Source organism: Crocuta crocuta, unplaced genomic scaffold (assembly GCF_008692635.1).
Source record: "Crocuta crocuta isolate KB4526 unplaced genomic scaffold, BGI_CrCroc_1.0 scaffold121, whole genome shotgun sequence".
Classification (NCBI taxonomy): domain Eukaryota; kingdom Metazoa; phylum Chordata; class Mammalia; order Carnivora; family Hyaenidae; genus Crocuta; species Crocuta crocuta.
In genome coordinates this window covers 3,396,474-3,417,388 of record NW_027528608.1, presented here as the reverse complement: position 1 = coordinate 3,417,388, position 20,915 = coordinate 3,396,474, and the positions used below count along the sequence as shown (strand labels likewise).

Below are 20,915 nucleotides of genomic sequence, written 5' to 3'. Positions count from 1 at the left end.
TTAAAACCTGAAGAAACTCATATTTTCTATAGTTTAAAAGCAAGAGGTTAGGAATGAATAAATAATAACAAATTTGCAAGCATGGAAATAGGGTTTTCTTTCCTTGTTTTTTTCTTTTTACAAACCTGGAAATACTTTTAACTTGGGTTTTAATCCTACGATGTCATAGGAATTTAAAAATTAAAGATTTCTCCATAGCTTGCATATATAACCCTATCTACCTTTTCGGCAGAAATTAGAAACTTAATGTCAGATCGATGTGCAATGGAAAAATGAACAAAAGGTCAAAGCCTTCCCTTTCCTCTAAATTTTGGGTCGAAAAGGAAGATCAGACGCTTTTCTCAGCACTTTGGAAATGTGCTTCTCTGCAGCCTATGGGGTCTTTTAGCTTATCCCAAGGAAGAAGAGCCCCGTTAGAGTTCACTCCAACGGCTTGGCACCCACAGCCCCATCTCGTGCGTGCTTCGTGCTTCCGAACTTGAACTGATGGCCTGTCCCTTGTGAGACGTATGTGTGAAAACACAGCGGCCTGAACAGGACCTCCTTTACTGCCCCCCCCCCCAGGAGCCCCCAGCAGGGGAAGACCCTTAAGGTGTAAGATTCAGTTAAAAGAAACAACGGATTTTAGGGTTTCTAAAGCTGCAGCAGGCTACGAACTCCAAGAGCCAAAGTGAAGGGAAAGAAACGTATTTAATTAGTTGATACACAAAGACCAAGCTGCTCATGCTAGTCTGTGTTCAGAAGGTATTGAGACTTTTCATTTAGTACTGTTTTTCCTTCCTTAGGATGAAAAACGACCATTATGTGAAAAGCCTCCACCCTCCCCAGGTATTTGCCTTTTAAATTTAATTATGATGAACAACTTATTATTTTGGAGATTACCCAGAATTATCTTGTCTAAAATAAAAGTCCCTTCCCTCCCCTCTCCCACCCCATACAGGCTGTTGCTTCTGTACCATTTACTGCATTTGGGGAGCAGGGGCTCGTGTTGATCAGACACTGAGTGGGGGGATGGATGTCCCCTGGGGATGTGCTCAGACACTGGGAGGCCGGTGCGTGCAAATGGGGGCCACTCTGTGTCCGTACCGCCTGCCAGGGCAAGGCACGGGCCGGAAGCACCCCACCTGTCTTCGCTGACCTCTCCTGGCGTGCTTTCCGCTGTAGCTCCCACCTGCAGTCCAGTCTCCAGTGTTTTCTTTCCGGATGCCTCCGAGTTGCCCTCTTGTTTTCAGTGCAGCTGCGGGGTTATTCATTTCTTAGGCTTCCCTTTCATGTTCTAGCGACTGGATATGTGTGTGTCAGGGGTCAGGGAGGCTATCTAGAGCCCCCGGTCCTTCCACTAGCCCTGGCCGGCCTCCTGGGGTGGGTGCCCTCCCACCCTTGTCTGCCCACCCCCCGAGCTCTGCTTCGGCCTCTAGCCTCTACCTCCGTTCTTGGGGGGCAGGCTCGGGGGCAGGTGCCAGGCCAGGGGGCACACTGCAGGCCTCACCTCCTGTGACCTCTGCGAGCGTCTGTCTGCACAGAACCTGGCTCCGTCCTCTCCCCCAGTCTCTCTCGCTAATCCTGAAAATCCTTTGTGACCTCTGGCTCCTCCTCTCCGCGGTGCCCACATGCTGGTGGCTCCAGCTGAGGCCACCTTCCGAGCAGAGCCTGTGTGCTAAACCGAGCTCGCCTTCCCCCACTGCGCCTGCGCGCCTCGTCGGGCCGAGTGTCTTCCAGACCACAGGTCTTGGTAGCCCTCCTTGATTTGCCCTCACTGCCTGCTGCCCTCTCTCGTGTCCCTTGCTCTCTGCCCCCACTCGGAGGGCCTCTACCTCTGGCCTCCCTGTCTCTGGGCTGCACCTCATTCCTGTTCACTTTCTTCACTGCTGGCCCCAGGGGCTCATGTGAGAGTGGAGCCTCTTCCTTTTCACACCTCTGCCTGAAAACCTTTTCTGGCTCCTGGTGGCCTTCAGGACAGAGCCCCCCCTTCACATATTATGATATGCAAGGGCCTCCCTCGGCTCCTGTCTCTCTCCCTGTGGCTCACTGTGGCCTCAACAGGCCACCCACTCTTTCTTGTATAGGCCACTCTCTTTGTAGGGACTGAGGAATGTAGCATGAGGCTGGACAGGAAGAAGTGACTCACATGATTTTTGAAATAAAGTCTCTTATAATTTTGATGTAAAACTGTAAAAATCAGTATTTAAAAAAACCTTTTTCCCTGTACGTTTCCAGATATAACCGGTAGAGCACGGCAGAGATGTTTAGAAATAACCAAAGAGCCGGTCCAGGAAATAAGAGAAGAAAACTTGCATCTCAGAGACGCGAATCAAACCCTCACTCTTGAACTTAGCATAGTAAAACAAGCAATGAAAGAACTACAATTAAGACTGAAAAGAACAAAAAAAGAAAATCAAAAGTTGAAAGAGGCAGAGAAAGCATCCTCTCAGGAAGGTGGGGGCCACTACACTGTTCTTTTATTAAAGGAGCAAACAAGAATCCACTGATTTTCATGTTATTTGTTGTACTATTTTATGTTGTATAATATTTGCTGATGTTAATGATTTTATTGTATTATAATACTTGAAGTTCTTTGTTTTTAAGTTTATGTATTTATTTCGAAAGAGAGAAAGAGCACATCAGCTCAGAAGAGGCAGAGAGAGAGAGGGAGAATCCCAAGCAGACTCTTCACTTTCAGTGCAGAGCCCAATGTGGGGCTCAAACTCACAACTGTGAGATAGCAACCTGAGCCAAGATCAAGTTGGACTGAGCCAGGGACATCTGGGTGGCTCAGTTGGTTAAGCGTCCGATTTCTGCTCAGGTCATAATCTCACAATTCAAGAGTTCAAGCCCCTCCTTAGACTCTGCAGACAGCTCAGAGCCTGGAGCCTCCTTCAGATTCTGTCCCACCCACCCCCCATCTCTGTGCCCCTCCCCCACTCATTCTCTCTCTCTCTCTCTCTCTCTCTCTCTCAAAAATAAACATAAAAAAAAAAAAAGATTTGGACTGAGCCACTCAAGCATTCCCTGACACATATTTATTTCTGTAGCTTTATATTATTTGTGCTGTTACTTTGTGGAATTTGTTTTCTTTTTGTTTGTTTGTCTTTTGAGAGGGAGAGCAAGAGAGCATAAACAGGAAAGAGGGGCAGAAAGAGGGGGGTGTAATCTTCAGGGCTTGATCTCACAACTGTCATATCATGACCTGAATGAAAATTAAAAGTTGGACGCTCAACCAGCTGAGCCAGCCAAATTCCCCTGGAATCTATTTTCTGTTATGTTTTCTAATAGGATATTACTATTCTATGGGAAGGTTATTAGTTCTAATAAATTTTCCATTTATTTTGGGTATATCATCTGAAACTGTATATCATCTGAAACGGTGACTTTTTCTTTCAAATCTAACTTTTTCATTTTACTTTTATTGCACATGCATAAACTTCCAAAACACCGTTACTATTCAGTGTTTAAAAAACTTCGTAACTTTTATTCACTAATATCTATATATCTGTCTTCCACTGCCTCTGTGAGCCTAATAGGGAAAAAAGAGCAGATGATAGTAATTTATATAAAATGGTGATCAATTTGATGTAAGTTCTTTTAATATTAAATTCTTTTTTCCCCCATAGGTGCTGCACCTGAACTACTTTATCTAAGAAAACAGGCTCAAGAACTAGTGGACGAAAATGATGGGTTGAAAATGACTGTCCATCGTTTGAATGTAGAACTGAGTAGATATCAGACAAAATTCAGGCATTTATCCAAGGAAGAGGTAATGTTTTCAGTTTTAAAATAGCAGTTTTCGGATTTTTTTTTTTTTTTTTTAGCCTCTGCTGTTGAATTGCTTCCCAGTCTTGAAGGGTTCATATTTATTATTATTTGTATAAAACGACACATCCAAATCACAGTCTTTCTGGGGACCTTTCTGCATCCTCCCTTCTGCCCTTCCTTAACCCCTCCCCCTTCCTTTTCTCAAAACAAAAGCCATAAAGGTTCTTTGTAAAGAAAATTTGGAGACTATACCAAAGTATATAAAGGAGTAAGAATCCATGTCGCTGGCCCCATCCTCAGTCCTGTTCCTCGAGGGCATAGCTATTGTTTGTTAGCGTACAAACTTGGGAAAGAAAGCAGACTAGTTTTCACAGGCCCCCCAAATCACCTGGCTTTTATAGCCAATGGGACTTGAGTTTGCGATTCCCACGGGGCTAGCAAACAGAGAAACAGTTTGGAAACAGGTGTGGTGCACGCAGGTGCAGCTGCAGCCTGGGGTCGGCACAGGGGGAGCAGCCAAAACCTGACTTCCTACTTTTTCCCTGGAAGGGCTTTGACTGCATACTTTCCCAGCTGCTGCCTGAGGTCTGGCTTCCAATCAGCCTGCATCCAGGTGCTAAATACAGCCTCCCCTTTTGGGAAACTGATGAGTCTTGGTACGTCCTCAACCACTGGGAGCCACTAAGGACCCAGACAGTAGTTTAGACAATCACAGAGGCTTGAGAGGCAGCCAGGAGCTCCGGCCAAGCTGATTGATGAGGCTCATCTCTTCTACAAAACCGGTCTGTTAAAATTGGGAGAGGTAGGCTGTGTTTCCTAACGTACAGCAACCACCACAGAGAGTCCAGGAAAATGCAGGAAAAAGGGAAATATGTTCCAAACAAAAAGATCAGAAACTGATTTTAATGAAATACAGGTAAGTGATTTACTCAATAGAGAGTTCAAAATAACAGTGATGGGGTGCCTGGGTGGCTCAGTCAGTTGGATGTCTGACTTTAGCTCGGGTCATGATCTTAGTCTGTGAGTTTGAGCCCCACATCGGGCCCTGTGCTGAGAGCTCAGAGCCTGGAGCCCGCTTCAAATTCTTTGTCTCCCTCTCTGTCTCTTCTCCCCTGCTCACTCTCAAAAATAAATAAACTTAAAAATTAAAAAAAAATAAAAATTAAAAAATAACAGTGATAAAGATACTCACTGCAGTCCAGAGAGCATGAACAAAGTGAGCATTTCAACAAAGAAATAGACGAAAATGTAAACATACCAGACAGAAAGCATAGAGCTGAAGACTGCAGTAACTGAACACCAACAGAGGAGTTCAGCAACAAACTGGACCAAGTGGGAGAAAGAATCGGTGAAGGTGAAGACATGGCAGTGATTCTTCCTGTCAGAGAAGCAAGAAAATGAAAAAGAGTGATGGGACACTATCAAGTGGAGTCCGGGGGTCCCAGAAGGAGGAGAGAAAGGGCCAGAAAGCTTATTTAAATACTAGCTGAAAACCTCCCTAACCTGGGGAAGGAAAGACATCCAGATCTAGGAGGTTCAGAGAGTTCCAAAGACACCCACTCAAAACACGTTATAGTCAATTTGTCAAAAGTTAAAGACAAGGAAAGAATCTTAAAAACAGCAAGAGAAATAAAACTCATTACACACAAGGGAACACCCATAAGAATATTAGCATATTTTTCAGCAGAAACTTTGCAGGCCAAGAGGGGGTAGCACAGCGTATTCACAAATAAAACAAAACAAAATCTGCCAACCAAGAATGTTCTACCTGATAAAGCTGGACAAAGAATTTTCCAGACAAGCATAAGCTGAAGGGGTTCAACACCACTAAACTGACCTTAAAGCTACTACTTCTTAGGTAAAGAGGCAAATTCATAATAATAAAACACATAAAAGAACTAATAATTGAATTCAGTAAATTTGCAAAATCAATACAAAAATAGACAAAAATCAGCTGTGTTTCTAGACACAACAAACTTTTCGGAAGAGGAATTTTTTAAAATCCCATTTATGATAGCATCAAAAAGAATAAAATGCTATGGAAAAAATGTACAGAGGAGGTGAAAGGTCTGTAACCAAAAACCTTAAAACACAGATGAAAGAAATGAAAGACACAAATAAATAGAAAGACTCTCTGTGCTTATAGATTGGAAGAATTGATAGTTCAGGTGTCCATAGTAGCCGAAGTAATCTACAGATCCCGTGCAGTGCCTTTCAAAATTCTGATGGCATTATTGATAGAAATAGATAAAACAATCCTAAAATTTGTGTGGAATCACAAAAGACCCTCAAGAGCCGAAGCAATCTTGAGATAGGAGAATGAGAGCTGGAGACATCACATCTCCTGCTTTTAAGCTGTTACAAAGCCATAGGAATCAAAACAGTATGGTACGTAGACCAATGGAACAGAGCTGAGGGCCTAGAAATAAATCCACGTATAAATATGCTCAGTTTATTTTTGACAACGGAGCCAAGAATGTACTATGATGAGAGGACATTCTCTTCAATAAATAATTGGAAGACCGGGGTGTCCACATGCAAAAGAATGAAACCAGACCCCTGTCTTACACCACACCCCAAAATCAACTCTAAGTGAATTAAGGACTTGAGCGTAAGCCCTGAAATCATAAAACTCCTTGACATCACTCTTGGTGATGGTTTTTTGGATTTGACACCAAAAACAAAGGCACCGAAAGCAGAAATAAACCAGTGGGGCAATATCAAACTTCTCAGCAAAGGAAACCATCAACAAAAAGAAAAGGCAGCCTATGGAATGAGAGAAAATATGTGCAGCCACGTGCTGAGTAAGGGATTAATGCCCCCCAAATACAAGGAACCCCTATAACTCAATAGCACAAAAATAAATAATCTAAAAATGAGCAAGGGACCTAAATAGCCATTTTTCCAAAGAAGATCTACAAGTGACCAATAGGTGCTCAGCATCACTCATCGGCAGGGAAATGCAAATTAAAGTCTAATAAGCTATCCCCTCACCGTTAGCATGTCTATTATTAAAAAGACAAAAGACAGCAAGTGTGGGTGGGGGTGTGGAGAAAAGGGAACCCTCATGCACTGTCAGATTTTAATATGTGCAGCCACTGTGGAGGGCAGTATGGAAGTTCCTCAAGAAATTAAAAATAGAGCCACTATATGATTCAGCAGTTCTACTTTTGGGTATAGGTACAAAGGAAACGAGCTCACTGTCTTGAAGAGATGTCTGTATTTTTATGTTCGTTGAAGCATTGTTCACAATAGCCAAGATATTGACACAGCTTACGTGTCTCAGCAGATAAGTGGATACAGAAAATGTGATGTATATGCAAAAATGTGTGTGTGTGTGAGAGAGAGAGATCTATGTATCTTACTCTTGATTTGGGCTCAGGTCATGATTCCTGGGTCATGGGATTGAACCCCATGCCAGCTCCACACTGTGCATGAGGCCAGCTTGGGATTCTTTCTCTCTCTCCCTCTGTCCCTCTTCCTAGCTCATGCCCTCTCTCTCACTCTCAAAGTACAATACAATACAATATCATATGATGGAATATTATTCAGCCTTAAAAGAGACGGTAGTGCTGCTATTTGCAACAATATAGATGAACATGGAGACGCTAAGTGAATTAAGACAGACAAATAATGCATAGTATGACTTCGATGTGGAATCTTGAAAAAGAAAAAAAGCAAGTCAAACTTACAGAAACAGTAGAGTGGTAGTTGCAATGGGCTGGGGGCTGGAGGAAATGGGAGAGGCTGGGGTATAAACTTTCAATTATAAGCTGAGTAAGATCTAAGGATTAATGTATAACATAATGATTACCGTTGATAATGCTGTGTTACGTAAGTGAAATTTTCTAAGAGAATAGAACTTGTGTTTTCCTTAAAAAAAGGTAAATATATGAGGTGATGGGTGTGTAATTAGCTTGGGGGTGGGAATGTTTTCACAATGTAGGCATACAGGAAGAGTGAAGAAAACAGACTCGTTTTTACTTTAAAAGAAGGATGACAGAATTCAGATGATAAACTCACTGAGTAAGGCACTGTGTTAGATGCTGTGAAGAATAGCAAGAGGAGCCAGAAGGTCAAGTCCTTGTCCGTAGAGAGTAGCGTGTGTGAGGGGTGTGTGAGGTTGGGCTGGGGGGTGTGACATGTCAGGATGCACAGCTGACTGGCCCCTGCTGGGATCAGGGGGACACCTGTTCTCATGTGGTTCCTGAGAATTCAGGGCAGCTCCACAAGCTTCTGAGTTTGTTTGTTTGTTTGTTTTTTAATTTTTTAGATGTTTATTTTTGAGAGAGAGAGAGAGAGCACAGGGGAGAGGCAGAGACAGAGGGAGATGGAGGATCCAAAGCAGGCTCTGCACTATCAGCACAGAGCCCAACGCAGGGCTTGAACTCACAAACTGTGAGATCATGACCTGAGCCGAAGTCGGACACTTAATCCACTGAGCCACCGAGGCGCCCTGGTTTTCTTTTTAAAGTAAGACTTAGGTTTAAATTGTTTACTAACAGTTTTGAGATTCACATACTATCCAGTTCGCCCATTTAAAGTGTACAGTTCAGGGGTGTCTGGCTGGCACAGTCAGTAGTGAGCATGAAGCTCTTGATCTTAGGATTGTAAGTTCAAGCCCCCTGTTGGGTATAGAGTTACTTAAAAATAAAATCTTTTTTAAAAAATGAAGTGTACAAGTCAGCGATTCTTAGTGTCTTCACAGAATCATGCAACAATCACTACAGTCAATTTTGGGGCATGTTCATCACAACAGGAAGTTTCCTACCTGTTAGCAGGCACTGCCCACGTTCCCCCACCACTTGAATGGGCCCCTGTTCTTTCTGTGTCTATGAATTTGCCGGTTGTGAACATCTCATATAAACGAAATCATACAACATGATCTTTTTCAACCGACTTCTTTCATATAGCATAATGTTAACTCTCACATGTGCACTCGAGCATGAGTGGGGGAGGGGCAGAGAGAGAGGGAGAGAGAGAGAGAATCTCAAGTAGGCTCCATGCTGTCAGCGCAGAGCCCAATGCAGGGCTCGAACTCACGAACTGTGAGACCGTGACCTGAGCTGAATTGAGTTGGATGCTTAATCAGCTGAGCCACCCAGGCACTTCCCCCGCTTTCCTGATTTTTATGAAGTTACTGTGGCTGAGTAAAATGAATGTTTGTTTTTAGGAAATATACACTGGAGTATTTAGAGGAAAAGGGGTATTATATCTGCAAATTGCTCTCAAACATTTCAGAAAAAAATTGGTCATTTGTACCTACATGCATATACATACATATAGATGCATAGATTGCTGATGCCTGTTCTAGAATAAGAATATCTAAGGCCTATTTGCAAGAACATGGATGGAGCTAAGGAGTATAATGCTAAGCAAAGTAAGTCACAGAAAGACAAATACTATATGATCTCACTCATGTGTGTTATTTAAGAGACAAAACAAATAAGCAAAAGGGGAAGAAAAGAGAGAGACAAACCAAGAAACAGACATTTAACTACAGAGAAGAAACTGAGGGAAGGGGGTGAGGTGGGAGATAGGCGATGGGGACTAAGTGGGGCACGTGTCGGGATGAGCGCTGGGTGACGTATGGAAGTGCTGAGTCACTACATCGTACACCTGAAGCACTACTTGTTATCTATACTAGACCTGAAATTTGAAACTTAATTTAAAAACATATCTAAGGCTTGAAATATCAGACAGAGGAAGAGTAGTTTAATTTGCCTTCACCATGTGCTTTGTTCTTAGACTTTAAATATCGATGGCCTCCCATCAAAGGGCCCGACACCACCGTGGTTGGTAAGTGAAAGTTACTCCATTTCAGGCCCACGTCTCTGGGGTATCATGGAATAGCTATTAAAAACCATTCCAAATTAAGTAGATTTTGTTACCTTTTTAAATGTGTGCCAGTTGTGTTCAGATGAAAGACCTATGCTAACCTTCTTTATCCCATTATGTTCAGTTGAATATGAAGTACCTGTCGCCCTTGTTACTGGCCTATGAAGACAGGATGAAAGAGAAGGATGAGCTCAATGCCACCCTCCAGGTAGGCTGGCAAATGTCTCAGGACAAGGTTTATAAAAAATCAGACTTTGAAGAAACATTTTGAAGATAGGCATGCCCAACATCTATGGGTATTCAGATGCTGGAGGGAGGGAGGGAAGGAAGNGTGGGGGAGAAGGAAGGAGGGAGGGGGGGATGGGTGGGGCAGGAGGGGCGCACGGGAGTAGGGGTGTGGAGGGATGGGATGTGCTGCATCCAAAGCCCCAACTCCCAGGCCAGGCTGGCAGCGCCGGGTGGGTGGGCTCTGGCTGTGCAGCAGGGGCCACTCCCGTCCTGGCTCCCTGCTGCCGCGAACTCCACTGCAGAGGGGACCTCGGGCAGACCTGGGGATGGTAGGCCAGCGATATGTTAGGCCGACTTAAATGCTTCTTAGCTCCCTGAAGAGCAGACCCCAGGGGAGTCTGGCTCTGTTGGCGGTGGTGAGGAAGCAGGTGTTTGTCCGTTTCTGCCTTGCTCAGCTCTGTCGTGGGAATGGCCTCTGGCAGCCGAGCCCACTGTCATTATGCTGGCGGCCAAGGCTATGTGGGTGTTATAGATGGGTCCCATCCTTTCCGTGCTGCTCATTTAAGTGACCAAAGAGATCTCTGGAGTTGGAAGGATCCAGAGAGAAAATTTGGGTTTTCTGGACTCGGGCTGGGAGGGGCTGTTAAGTCACCCAGCCTTCCTTGTTATACTGTCCCATGTACATGGTCCACATAATACAGTCTTGAACCTTTTCTTCTAGACTTCATGTTGGAAACTTAATTTTGTAAGAGGGTGAACTTTTTTTTTTTTTTTTTGAGAGAGAGAGAGAGAGCATGCGCATACTCACACAAGCCCAGGAGGGGCAGAGAGAGAGGAAGAGAATCCCAAGCAGGCTCCATGCTCTCAGTGCAGAGCCCTACATGGGGGCTTGATCTCACAAACCCTGAGATCATGACCTGAGCCGAAATCAAGAGTTGGATGTTTAACCAACTGAGACACCTCGTACCCCAGGGGTGAATTAATCGTATACTAATTAACTATCAAGCCAGACAATTAACGGAATTAATTTGGTGCTCCTTCTAAAACAGGGGTCTGGAAACATTCTTTGTAAATAGCCATTTAGTAAATATTTTAGGCTTTGCAGGCCATGTGGCCTCTGCAAGTCCTCAGCTCTTCTGTGGTAGGATGAAAGCAGCTGTAGACAAAGTGCAGATGAATGGACGTGACTATGTTCCAATAAAACTTTATTTACAGAACAGGCAGCTGGCTTGGAGGCTTTTGTGTGCCTGATCCCTGTTCTGTAAAAGAGCTGTCAGCACTTAGGGAGTGTGTTTGGACAGAAAGGTAAAAAAGAGAAGCTACTTGGCACGGTTAAGTTAAGCAGGTATAAGCATAAATGTCCATGCTGGGAGAGGAATGAACACTGGCACCTGAGATGTTCTTGTGCTGAAGGCCGGCACAAGACACTGAAGCTGACTGAGGGCTGGCTGAGAAAAGCAGTGACGGAGGAGGCCCAGCCCGAGTGCCGCGAACATGGTGTCAGGAGGCAAAAGCGGACCCCACAGCAGTCCTCAGTGGGCTAATGACGGATAGACTGTCCTGACTGATGGCTTCACATAGGAGAGGCTTTCTCATGATCATAAAGGACACGTGGGTGGCTCAGTCGGTTGAGCTACTTCAGCTCAGATCATTATCTCATGGCTTGTGGGTTCGAGCCCCACATCGGGCAGTGTGCTGACAGCTCAGACCCTTCTTCGGATCCTCTGTCTCCCTCTCTCTCTCTGCCCATTCCCCACTCGCGCTCTCCTTGTCTCTAAAACAATAAATAAACGTTAAAAAAAATTAGGAGACTCCAACCCCTATCCTTTAATTCAGATGAAAAGTTCTTTTATCTAAAAATTTCCAACTTATCCTCCAAAATCTTTAAACAAAGGAAAAATTACAGTGTTCACAGGCATCCCTGCTTTTTCTTTTGTCCTGCCCCCCCCCCCGTTTTCTCCCCGACTTTTTGCACTGATAGAAAAATGTTATCAAATCAGGAATTGATTTGGTTTTTTAAAAATTGATTCAGGTTTTTTTTTTAATTTTTAAACGTTTGTTTATTTTTGAGAGACAGAGAGATAGAGTGTGAGCAGGGGAGGGGCAGAGAGAGAGGGAGACACAGAATCTGAAACAGGCTCCAGTCTCTGAGCTGTTAGCCCAGAGCCCGATGCGGGGCTTAAACTCACGAAACGCAAGACCATGACCTGAGCCGAAGTCGGCCGCTTAACCAACTGAGCCACCCAGGCACCCCAGGAATTGAATGTTTAAAACCTGAGGTTCTCTGTCCCTTGTACTCACCATCGTGGTTGGGTCCCAGTTCCCGCCAGACTGGGAGCTCCCTGAGGGCAGGCAGCTGGTGCTGCTGCCAAGCTTAAGGCATTTGTTGCTGTGAGACTTTGCTAGAAAGCTGCTGACCTTTGACTTGAGCCACAGTGATAGCACTAAGGCTAAGAAATCGCACCACGTGCTTGTGTGTGTTAAAGTTTACATACGTTTTATTTCAGGAGGAAATGCGGATGTTCAGGATGAGAGTCCAGGAAGTGGTGAAAGAAAATGAAGAATTGCATCAGGAGCTACATAAGGGCAGTCCTGTAACCAGCGAGGAATGGCAAGTGCTGCTGCTGTTTCTGGTATATTCTGCTAGCTCGGAAGGAACCGAGATAGAAGGAATCAACTTTATTCAATCACCAAAGACGTTTTCTTTTTTAACTAAAATATTTTCAGGGAGAGTGTCTAAGCAGTTAATAAGGTACAGTGAAAATGTGAACTATTCTAAACTTGTATTTTAAAGATTATGTTTACAGTTCTAAATAGGTTTTTACGGCGTACCTGGGTGGCTCAGTAGGTTAAGCGTCGGACTCTTGATTTCGGTTCAGGTCACTATCTCATGGTTCCGTGAGATCAAGCCCTGAGTCGGGCTCTGCGCAGAGAGCACAGGGCCTGCCTGGGATTCTCTCCCCCTCTCTCTGTTGCTCCCCTCCTCACATGCGTGCATGTGCGTGCACACACTTTCTTACTCTCTCAAAATAAATAAATTTTTAAAACTAAAATAAAATTTAAGTAGGTTTTTAAGTCTGAAGTCCATCTACTCTCTCCCCCTTTTTATGTTCTGATGTTGTATTTCTCTAGGACCGTTTTCCCATTTCAAACCTGTTGAGTCACATCCTTTTTGCCCCAGTGACTGTTCCCGGGGCTTTAGCCCAGCAGGCTCAGGATGGGGCTCTGTACAACTAGCTCCCGTCCGTCCTGGCCCTTTCTGTGGCCTTCCATTCTTTGACAGTTGAGGGTTGCCTCACTCTATCTTGCTGCTGCTGCTGCCTCGCCCAGAATGCCCCTCCTGCACTGTTCCAATGGCCCTGATCAAATGATGCTGGTCAGCAGCGCCCCCTGGAGGCAGAATGCTTTCATTGCTCCCTTGTCTCAGTTTCTGACTCAGCCCTGAACACATGCCCTGTCCTGGTACCTGTCATGCTATGCCTACCTGTGGGTCTCCACTTTGGCCTTACCTGTTCTCCTTGGTGAGCTCTTCATGGGCAAGGCCATGTCCTGGTCATCAGGACAGCAGCAACACGTGCCTAGTCAATGAATACGTGAAAGTAAATGTCTTAAAAAGGCTAAAGGCAATATCTAGGCAAGACTAAGAAAGCTAAAGCTATTCACACAGATCTTTTTCTGTGTTAGACTTAGCAATTTTTAAATGTTTCAACATCACTGAAAAAAATTATTTTCCATATGTGATGTCCAAGAATTTGGAGGAAGAGTCCATAGTATTCCTACCATTAGGTGGGTTCTCCCAGATGTGACGGCCATTGATGTGTCAGTTGGGTTTGGCCTGGGCAGCTACTGGATCCTGGTGCACTGTGGTTTCCCCTGTTGAACTTGGCTTTTCTTCTGTTGGGGCTCCTAGCGTGCCCCCCTCAGCCTTCCCCTGAATAGCACCCTGGAAAGCAGGTCAGTTAGACTGCTTGCAAGAGCCCTTGAGAGAACCGGGATTCTTCCTCTGACCTTGTATGTAAATGCAGGTCAAACCTGGTTCCTGCTCCTTACAACCAGATAAATGAACAAAAGAGAAGAAAGATCCCACTTTCAAACCCACACGTGCACTTCGCGCTTGGCGCCCTGCTCTGGTGTGGTGGTCCGTGCCGTGGGTGGGGAGACGCTAGGTCTCCCCCTGGGGGAGGGGTCCTGTGGGCAGATCTCCTGCCGCCCCTGCTCCCCTGGAGCTCATGGCCTCCCCCGACCTCCCTGGCCGCTGCGCCCTGTCCCCACACGGGTGTCAGGTGCGGGACTCCCCCACCAGAGACTCGGGCACACCTACTTCACACTTCAGTAGAAGCTGTCTCCTTAGTTTCACATAATTTCTCCATGAACATCTGGGCCACAAGTAAACTCTGCATTTCATTTCCTGACTGGGATACCTCATGCTTCATGGGCCTCAGTTTACCTCTAAAATGGGAGGGAGTATTAAACTAAATCTGTGGTCTTAACTATATTTTTTTTAAGAAATAGGAGAATCCCTTTTATTTTAAAGAGAAAGAAAAGACAGAAGGAATGGTGGAAGGGAAAGAGAGGAGGGAGGGAAGCAGGTAGGGAAAGAAGAAGAGAAGAGGGAGGAAGAAAGGAAGTCCTGAGAAAGTCCACAGTGTAAACAGGAGGAAGTGGGGCTGGTCTTTGCGGGTAGGGGAGGGGAGGCTCCATCCCTCCCAGAGAGCAGGGCAGCTCCCCATCATGGGTGCCGAGGAGCCCATGTGCAACCACTATTGGGAGTGAGGTCATTGCTATAGCTCGACTCCTTTCAGCTTTTTCTCTCCTTCCTCCACTTCCCTTTTTGAGCTTGAAGTGAAAAATTGAGATAATTTACTGGTTTACCATTTGCTTTGAATGGGAAGCATTTAACCAGATTTCTAAGGCTCCCTTAGCTCATTCTGATTGGAATTTTCAATCATGAAGGTGAGCTGGGCTGGGATTTACTTTGCACCCTCTATAAGGGAAGGGTTTGCTCATGTGAGATTAAGACTGGGGACTTTTAGTACTCAGTATGTTTTAAGAAACCAGCCAGAGGCTTTTAAGAGTCATTGTTTGGGGACAAATGTGCTATTGATTATAAGTGAGTACTTCTCAATTAAAATGGAAACTTCTGGGGAGCCTGCATGGCTTAGTCAGCTAAGCGTTGGCGCTTGATTTCTGCTCAGGTTGCCATCCCAGCATCATGGGATCAAGCCCTGAGTTGGGCTCTATGCTGAGCATGGATCCTGCTTGGGATTCTCTCTCTCTCTCTCTCTCTCTCTCTCTCTCTCTCTGTGTCTCTCTCTATCTCTGTCTCTCTCTCTCTCTCCCTTCCTCTTCTTCCCCTCTCCCCTTGGCTCCTCTCTCTCTCTCTCTCTTTCAAAACAAAACAAAGAATGGGAACTTTCTAAATTCTTCCTAAGTTCTAATTACCTACTGGTTTCAAAATAATCCAGGGGGTTTTGGGACTGGAGGTTTATATAGATGAAACAACATTGGCCATTTGATAATTGTTCCAAGTGGGTGTTGTGTACATGAGAGTTTATTATCTGATTCTTCTCTACTTCTGTATATGTTTGAAACATTACATTTTAAAAACTTAACTGAAGCAGTTCATAATTCAGACTTTATGGCTGTCCTTTCCCTCAGTTTAATGTGAGGGGTAGGGTTAACTATGTTTAGAACATGTTTAGTACCGAAGCTTGTCCTGATATTCATTACCTACAACACCTCAGTTGCTTGCTTTTTTTAAAAAAATTTTTACAAGTTTTTATTTATTTTTGAGAGAGAGAGAGCACAAGAAGGGGAGGGGCCGAGAGAGAGACACAGAATCTGAATGAGGCTCTGGGCTCTGAGCTGTCAGCACAGAGCCCAACGCGGGCTTCAAACTCATGAACCGCAGTCAGACGCTTTGCCGACCGAGCCCCCCAGGCACCCCTCGCTTGCTTTCTTTGGGACTCTGGAGTGTCTCTGTAATCATTCAGTACCTGAATGGCAGTATTTAACTTTGTAAATCAATTGCAGGCGTCAGCTTCAGACTCAGGCAGAACTGGTTTTAGAGGAAAACAAGTTGCTGATAGAGCAGTTGGAGATTCAGCAAAGAAAAGTCAAGGACACCCACCAGGAGCGTCTCCAGGAAGGTGAGCCATCTTCCCAGCAAGCAAGGATGAGGCTGTGATGTCACCGTTGTATCATTTTACACTTGCACCGCCCCCTCATAATGGAGACCCCCTCAAATTATAAATGGGGGAAATCACGTGTTCTAGAAAGTGTTCCTCTTTACTGAAATGCAGCCGTTTATGTTACAACATTTCCAACCATTACCGCATTGATTGCCTTCTCTTAGGCTTCACAGCGCCCTTCCAGTTACCCTGTATATCTTGTAACGCAAATGTAAGCGACCCCTTTGGGGCCCGCAGAGCTGGGTTTGGGGGAGCTAGTGCCGTGTAAGAGGGGAACGTCTCGGGAAGTGAGTGTCTGAAACAGTGCGAGGCTCTGTTGTTGAATGTTTGTTACCTGAGTAAAAGAAGGAGCGCTCATTCACTCTGAATGGTCTCTGTGTGCCCTTGCCCTTCTGTCAGAGCTGTGGGTGCTGTGATAGGCTGTCTCTCCCTCCGATACCTTCTGTGAGCACCCCCTCTCCCCATGTGTCCCTCCCTGTCCCTACGAGCCCCATAGCACATGGCCTTGGACTTGAACTGGGCCAGACTGAGACATTTCTTCAATTTTGGTTAAACCCCAAATATACAAGCACAAAAGGTAGCAGCATTTTCCCCTTGGGCTTTATGGGTTGTTGGTTTTTTTTCCCCGAGGAAGAATAATATAGGACAGGAACACAAAATACAAGCTGTCCCGTGTAAGGCACTGTAACCCCTCCCTTCTGTTTTCCCTAATGCTCCTGATTTTTTTTTTTTAATTTTTTAAAGTTTATTTATATATTTTGGGGGGGGAGGCGCAAAGAGAGGGAAAGAGAATCCCAAGCAGGCTACACACTGTCAGTGTAGAGCCCAATCTGGGGCTCGAACTCACAAACTATGAGATCATTCCCACGCTGAAATCAAGAGCCAGATGCTTAACTTACTGAAAATGCTTCTAATTTTTTAATGACTGCCCTTTCCACACTGGGCATGAAAGCCCCCACTGCTGTGGAAGCCACTGAGATGGCATATCAGTTGTTGCCACGAGCCAGGTCATGTTTAAAAGTGACAGTGTCTGTCAGAGCGTCCAATAGGCGTTTCTTCCACAGGACTCACCATTCAACTCCACGTGGCACGGACATATTTGCCTTTACTCTGGCATTATTTGGGGTGGAGGAGAAAGAGAGTTGTTGAGCCCCTGTCTTTGTTTCCAAGAGCAGAGATGGCAGGGAAAATGAATTTTGTCTGTTCGGAGCTTGATTTCTTTAAGTGTAGCGATCTGAGCAGGAGCAGTGATTGTTCTGGTCACGGAGAATAGGGCCAACCTTTAGACCTGTCTGATTCAGTCAGCTGCCTGTCTTAGCTTCCCAGAGGGAGCTATCCATTTCGATAAGCTAACTGTTTCCACAGAGTAGAAGGATTTAAGGTTTTATGCTCTAATACTTCTAAGTGCCTGTTCCAACAGCCCTCTGGGAAGTATCTTATCATGAAGTACTATAGTGTTGCCCTGGGTGAAAATATTTACGGTTTACTTTAGATACAGGACAGAAAACATAACTTAATGAGGAAAGGGAAGAAAAGCAATAAATTCAGTCCGTAGTTGGGCCATATCGATGTCTCTTCATAGTTGAACTTCTTGCACTTTCCGGGACAGCATGGATGTTGCACATCTGTGCTTGCATATCCATGTGTGACTTCAGTCTTTGCAAAGTCAGTCCCTTGAAGGCTAAAACCATGTCTTCATCAACATCATATATTATTAACTGTGATATCACTAAATTGAACCGGCTAAAAAATAATAAATAAATTGGGCCCCCGTAAGAAAATGTATATTTAGGGAACATTTAATATAGGAGCAGTAATTTCTAAGTACAAGGCCTTTGGTATTAATTTTAAATCCCCAAATTTATATCATGATCATTTTTTATGAGCCGGCTCTCTTTGGTGTTACCTAGGAATCAAGGACCATGGTTTCCTAAGTCTTCCTTGCCAAGTCTTGATCCATCTTGTTTGTTTTTCAGTTTCTAAGCTGACAAAACAACTCATGCTTCTGGAGGCTAAAACCCAGAACCAAGAAAAGGAGCTACGTGAAAACAAGGAGCAATTGGAAATTTTACATGCTGAATGCCAGGAACTGAAAACACGCTTGGATGGCAAAATTGCAATGCACGTCCATGCTTCGATTGTAAACGAATTAAAAAGGTAAGGAGACAGTGTGTTTTCAAGTTTGAGCGTGTCACTGTGTGTGTGGTTTTAGGTGGAGTGGAGAGGGGCACGCAGTCTTTTTCCGAGTCCGTTAGCCGCACCAGCACAGGTGTCTGGGACTGAGAATGGTAAATCTTTTATTACGAACGTATACTATGCCTGTCCTCGAGGGCTGCCTTCTGCACTCTGTGTGTGTGTGTGTGTGTGTGTGTGTGTGTGTGTGTGTGTGTATGATTTATTTTCCCCTTACTATTCCATCCTTATTGGTTTTGAACCCAAAGATAATTTAAAGTAGTTTGTTTTGAGAGGGAAAGAAAGAGCAGAAGCAAGGTAGGGGCAGAGAGAGGGGGAGAGAGAGAAGCCCAAGCAGGCTCTGCACTGCTCAAACTCACCAACCGTGAGATCACAGCCTGAGCCAAAACCAAGAGATGCTCAACCGACTCAGCCACCCAGGCACCTCAAGGGAGAAATATATTTTTAAGTGAAGCGATTAGGTTATTATACAGTATGCAGAGAATGATCACAATTTGATTTAAAAGGAAATTTTTATTTAAAAAGAAAGAAAGCATATGTATGTATGTGTATTAAGGTGATCAACCATCTCAGTTTACCTGGGTTTTCCCAGGATATGGGAATTTTAGTGCTAAAACTGGAAAAATCCAAGGCAAACTGGAATGAGTTAATCGTTCTAGTGTGTGGGTCTTTATGTTTATTTCATATGTGTATAAATACACACACACATACGTATACGGTCACACACACATATGCCATAAGTACATAGAAAAAAGACTGGAAGAATGGAAAAATATTAACAGAAATTCTCTTTGGCAGGTGAAATTACAGGCATCTCAGTAATTGGGATGTTCCAGGAAAACAACGGATATGTGTAGGATGTGTATATAGATATTTCTAGAGAGAGAGAGATTTATTTTAAGGACCTGGCTCACACGATTATAGGGGCTGGAATCCAGAATCCACAGGGCAGCCAACTGGCTACAGACTCGGGCAGGATTTCTGTGTGACAGTCTTGAGGCAGAATTCCTTCTTTCGGAACCCTCGGTTTTGGCTCATAAAGCCTTCAACTGATTGGATGGGGCCCACCCACTTCTCAAGAGTCAGCTGCTGGTAGTTAATCACACCTCCAAAGGTCCCCCGTCGCAGCATCTGTCTAACGTCTGACCAGACAACTGGGCACTGTAGCCTAGCCAGGTGGACATGTAAAACTAACCATCAAAATGGACGATTTAAATTTTCTTTGTGTTTTGTTTTAAAGTATTTTACCTGTGTTCTATTGTGAATATACAGCATTTTTGCAATGGAGGAAATAATTGTTTTAACGGTGAGGCATTCAGCTAAGACAGCTGACGTGGGGGAATAAATGGGTTAGGGCGTGTGAAGTGCTCAGTTTGGTACGTCAGTAAATGCTGGTGATTCCAGCTACTGGAGCCCAGTGTTTCTTACACATGGTCTGGGCCATACTTGTCCTTTACTTTTCTATTCTAGCAGAGGAAGAAATGTTTTTTGAAGTTATGTTCATGTTCATGATTTTTATTTCCCTCAAATCCCCACTCCTGTGGCTGATGTTTTTTCCTGTGGATGTGTCATAGCCACGTATTCTAGATGTGAGTATAGAAGGTATGAAAACCTTCGAAAGGAAGCCACTAATGGCAAAGGCAATGGAAGACATGGTTGTTGAAAAGGCAGACATGTCACCACATCTCTTGTAAGGGGAAATTAGGAGAGGAGCATTGTGGTAGAGAACGAACTAGTAGGGATGGAAGGCCTTTGTGCCAGCCTTTTTCTGGGAGGCTTTGGGCTCAGAGTTGCCCGGTGGGGTAGAGGGTGAAGCATAAGTCTGGACATGGAGATTGTTGACTCTGATGGTTCTCCATTGGAGGGCACAGTGTTTGATTGGAGAGAGCCTTTGTAACGTGGGAAGAGGGGCATGGCTTCATCAGGGTTGGAATGTGTGAATTCGGGGCAGTCTAGAGGCTGTACCAAGATTTGGTAGAAAAACAGGCAAAGTGGGGCGCCTGGGTGGCTTAGTCGGTTAAGCGTCCAACTTTCGCTTAGGTCATGATCTCGCGGTTCGTGGGTTTGAGCCCCGCGTCGGGCTCTGTGCTGACTGCCAGCTCAGAGCCTGGAGCCTGTTTCAGTCTGTGACTCCCTCTCTCTCTGACCCTCCCCTGCTCACGCTGTCTCTCTCTCTCCTAGAAATAAATAAAACATTTAAAAAAAAAAAAAGAAAAAGAAAAACAGGCAAAGTAAGGAGAATACTACAGGCGTGAGGTCAGCCAAGGATACCTTGGAGTTGAGCTGAAGTGCATCCGCCCTCTGGTTGCCTCAGGTGGGGAGCTCCCTTCCCACGCTGATCCAGTAGTAAGAGATCTGCCACATGTACAAGAGTGGTTACTAGTTAGCAGCAAAGCAGCTGTTGAACCAGCTCCTACGAGGGGAATCTCAGGAGGAGTTTGGGAAAGGCTTGTGTTGCGGGCAAAGATGAGGTCCCAAGAAAAAGATATTTATAGAGAAAAGGGTTAAATTGAACCTGTGCTCAGTGAGCATCCAGGGACGGTGCCTGTGTATCATTTCTCCTCTCCTGGTTCAGGGCGCTGCAGGTCATAAACATGGACTGGGTTGTCCATTTTGTCTTGCTTGTTCTATCTGTTGGCAGCTTGCCTGGGAGGAACTGGGGCCCAAGAGAGCTGTGTGGCGGCCACGCCCGGAAGCTTACATTGTTCTTGG

General features: G+C 44.8%; 1 protein-coding gene across 2 annotated transcripts in view; it reads left to right on the top strand.

Annotated features, from left to right (window-relative positions):
• The window catches only part of CEP89 (centrosomal protein 89), a 65,252-nt gene that overhangs the window by 25,908 nt on the left and 18,429 nt on the right, over positions 1 to 20,915 (top strand). For both annotated transcript variants that reach the window (XM_077754644.1, XM_077754646.1), the window contains exons 7-14: positions 786 to 828; positions 2,218 to 2,436; positions 3,612 to 3,754; positions 9,502 to 9,552; positions 9,716 to 9,799; positions 12,327 to 12,430; positions 15,853 to 15,968; positions 17,987 to 18,167. In XM_077754644.1, the coding sequence (XP_077610770.1) occupies positions 786 to 828; positions 2,218 to 2,436; positions 3,612 to 3,754; positions 9,502 to 9,552; positions 9,716 to 9,799; positions 12,327 to 12,430; positions 15,853 to 15,968; positions 17,987 to 18,167 (941 nt within the window). The remainder of the gene's footprint in view (positions 1 to 785; positions 829 to 2,217; positions 2,437 to 3,611; positions 3,755 to 9,501; positions 9,553 to 9,715; positions 9,800 to 12,326; positions 12,431 to 15,852; positions 15,969 to 17,986; positions 18,168 to 20,915) is intronic.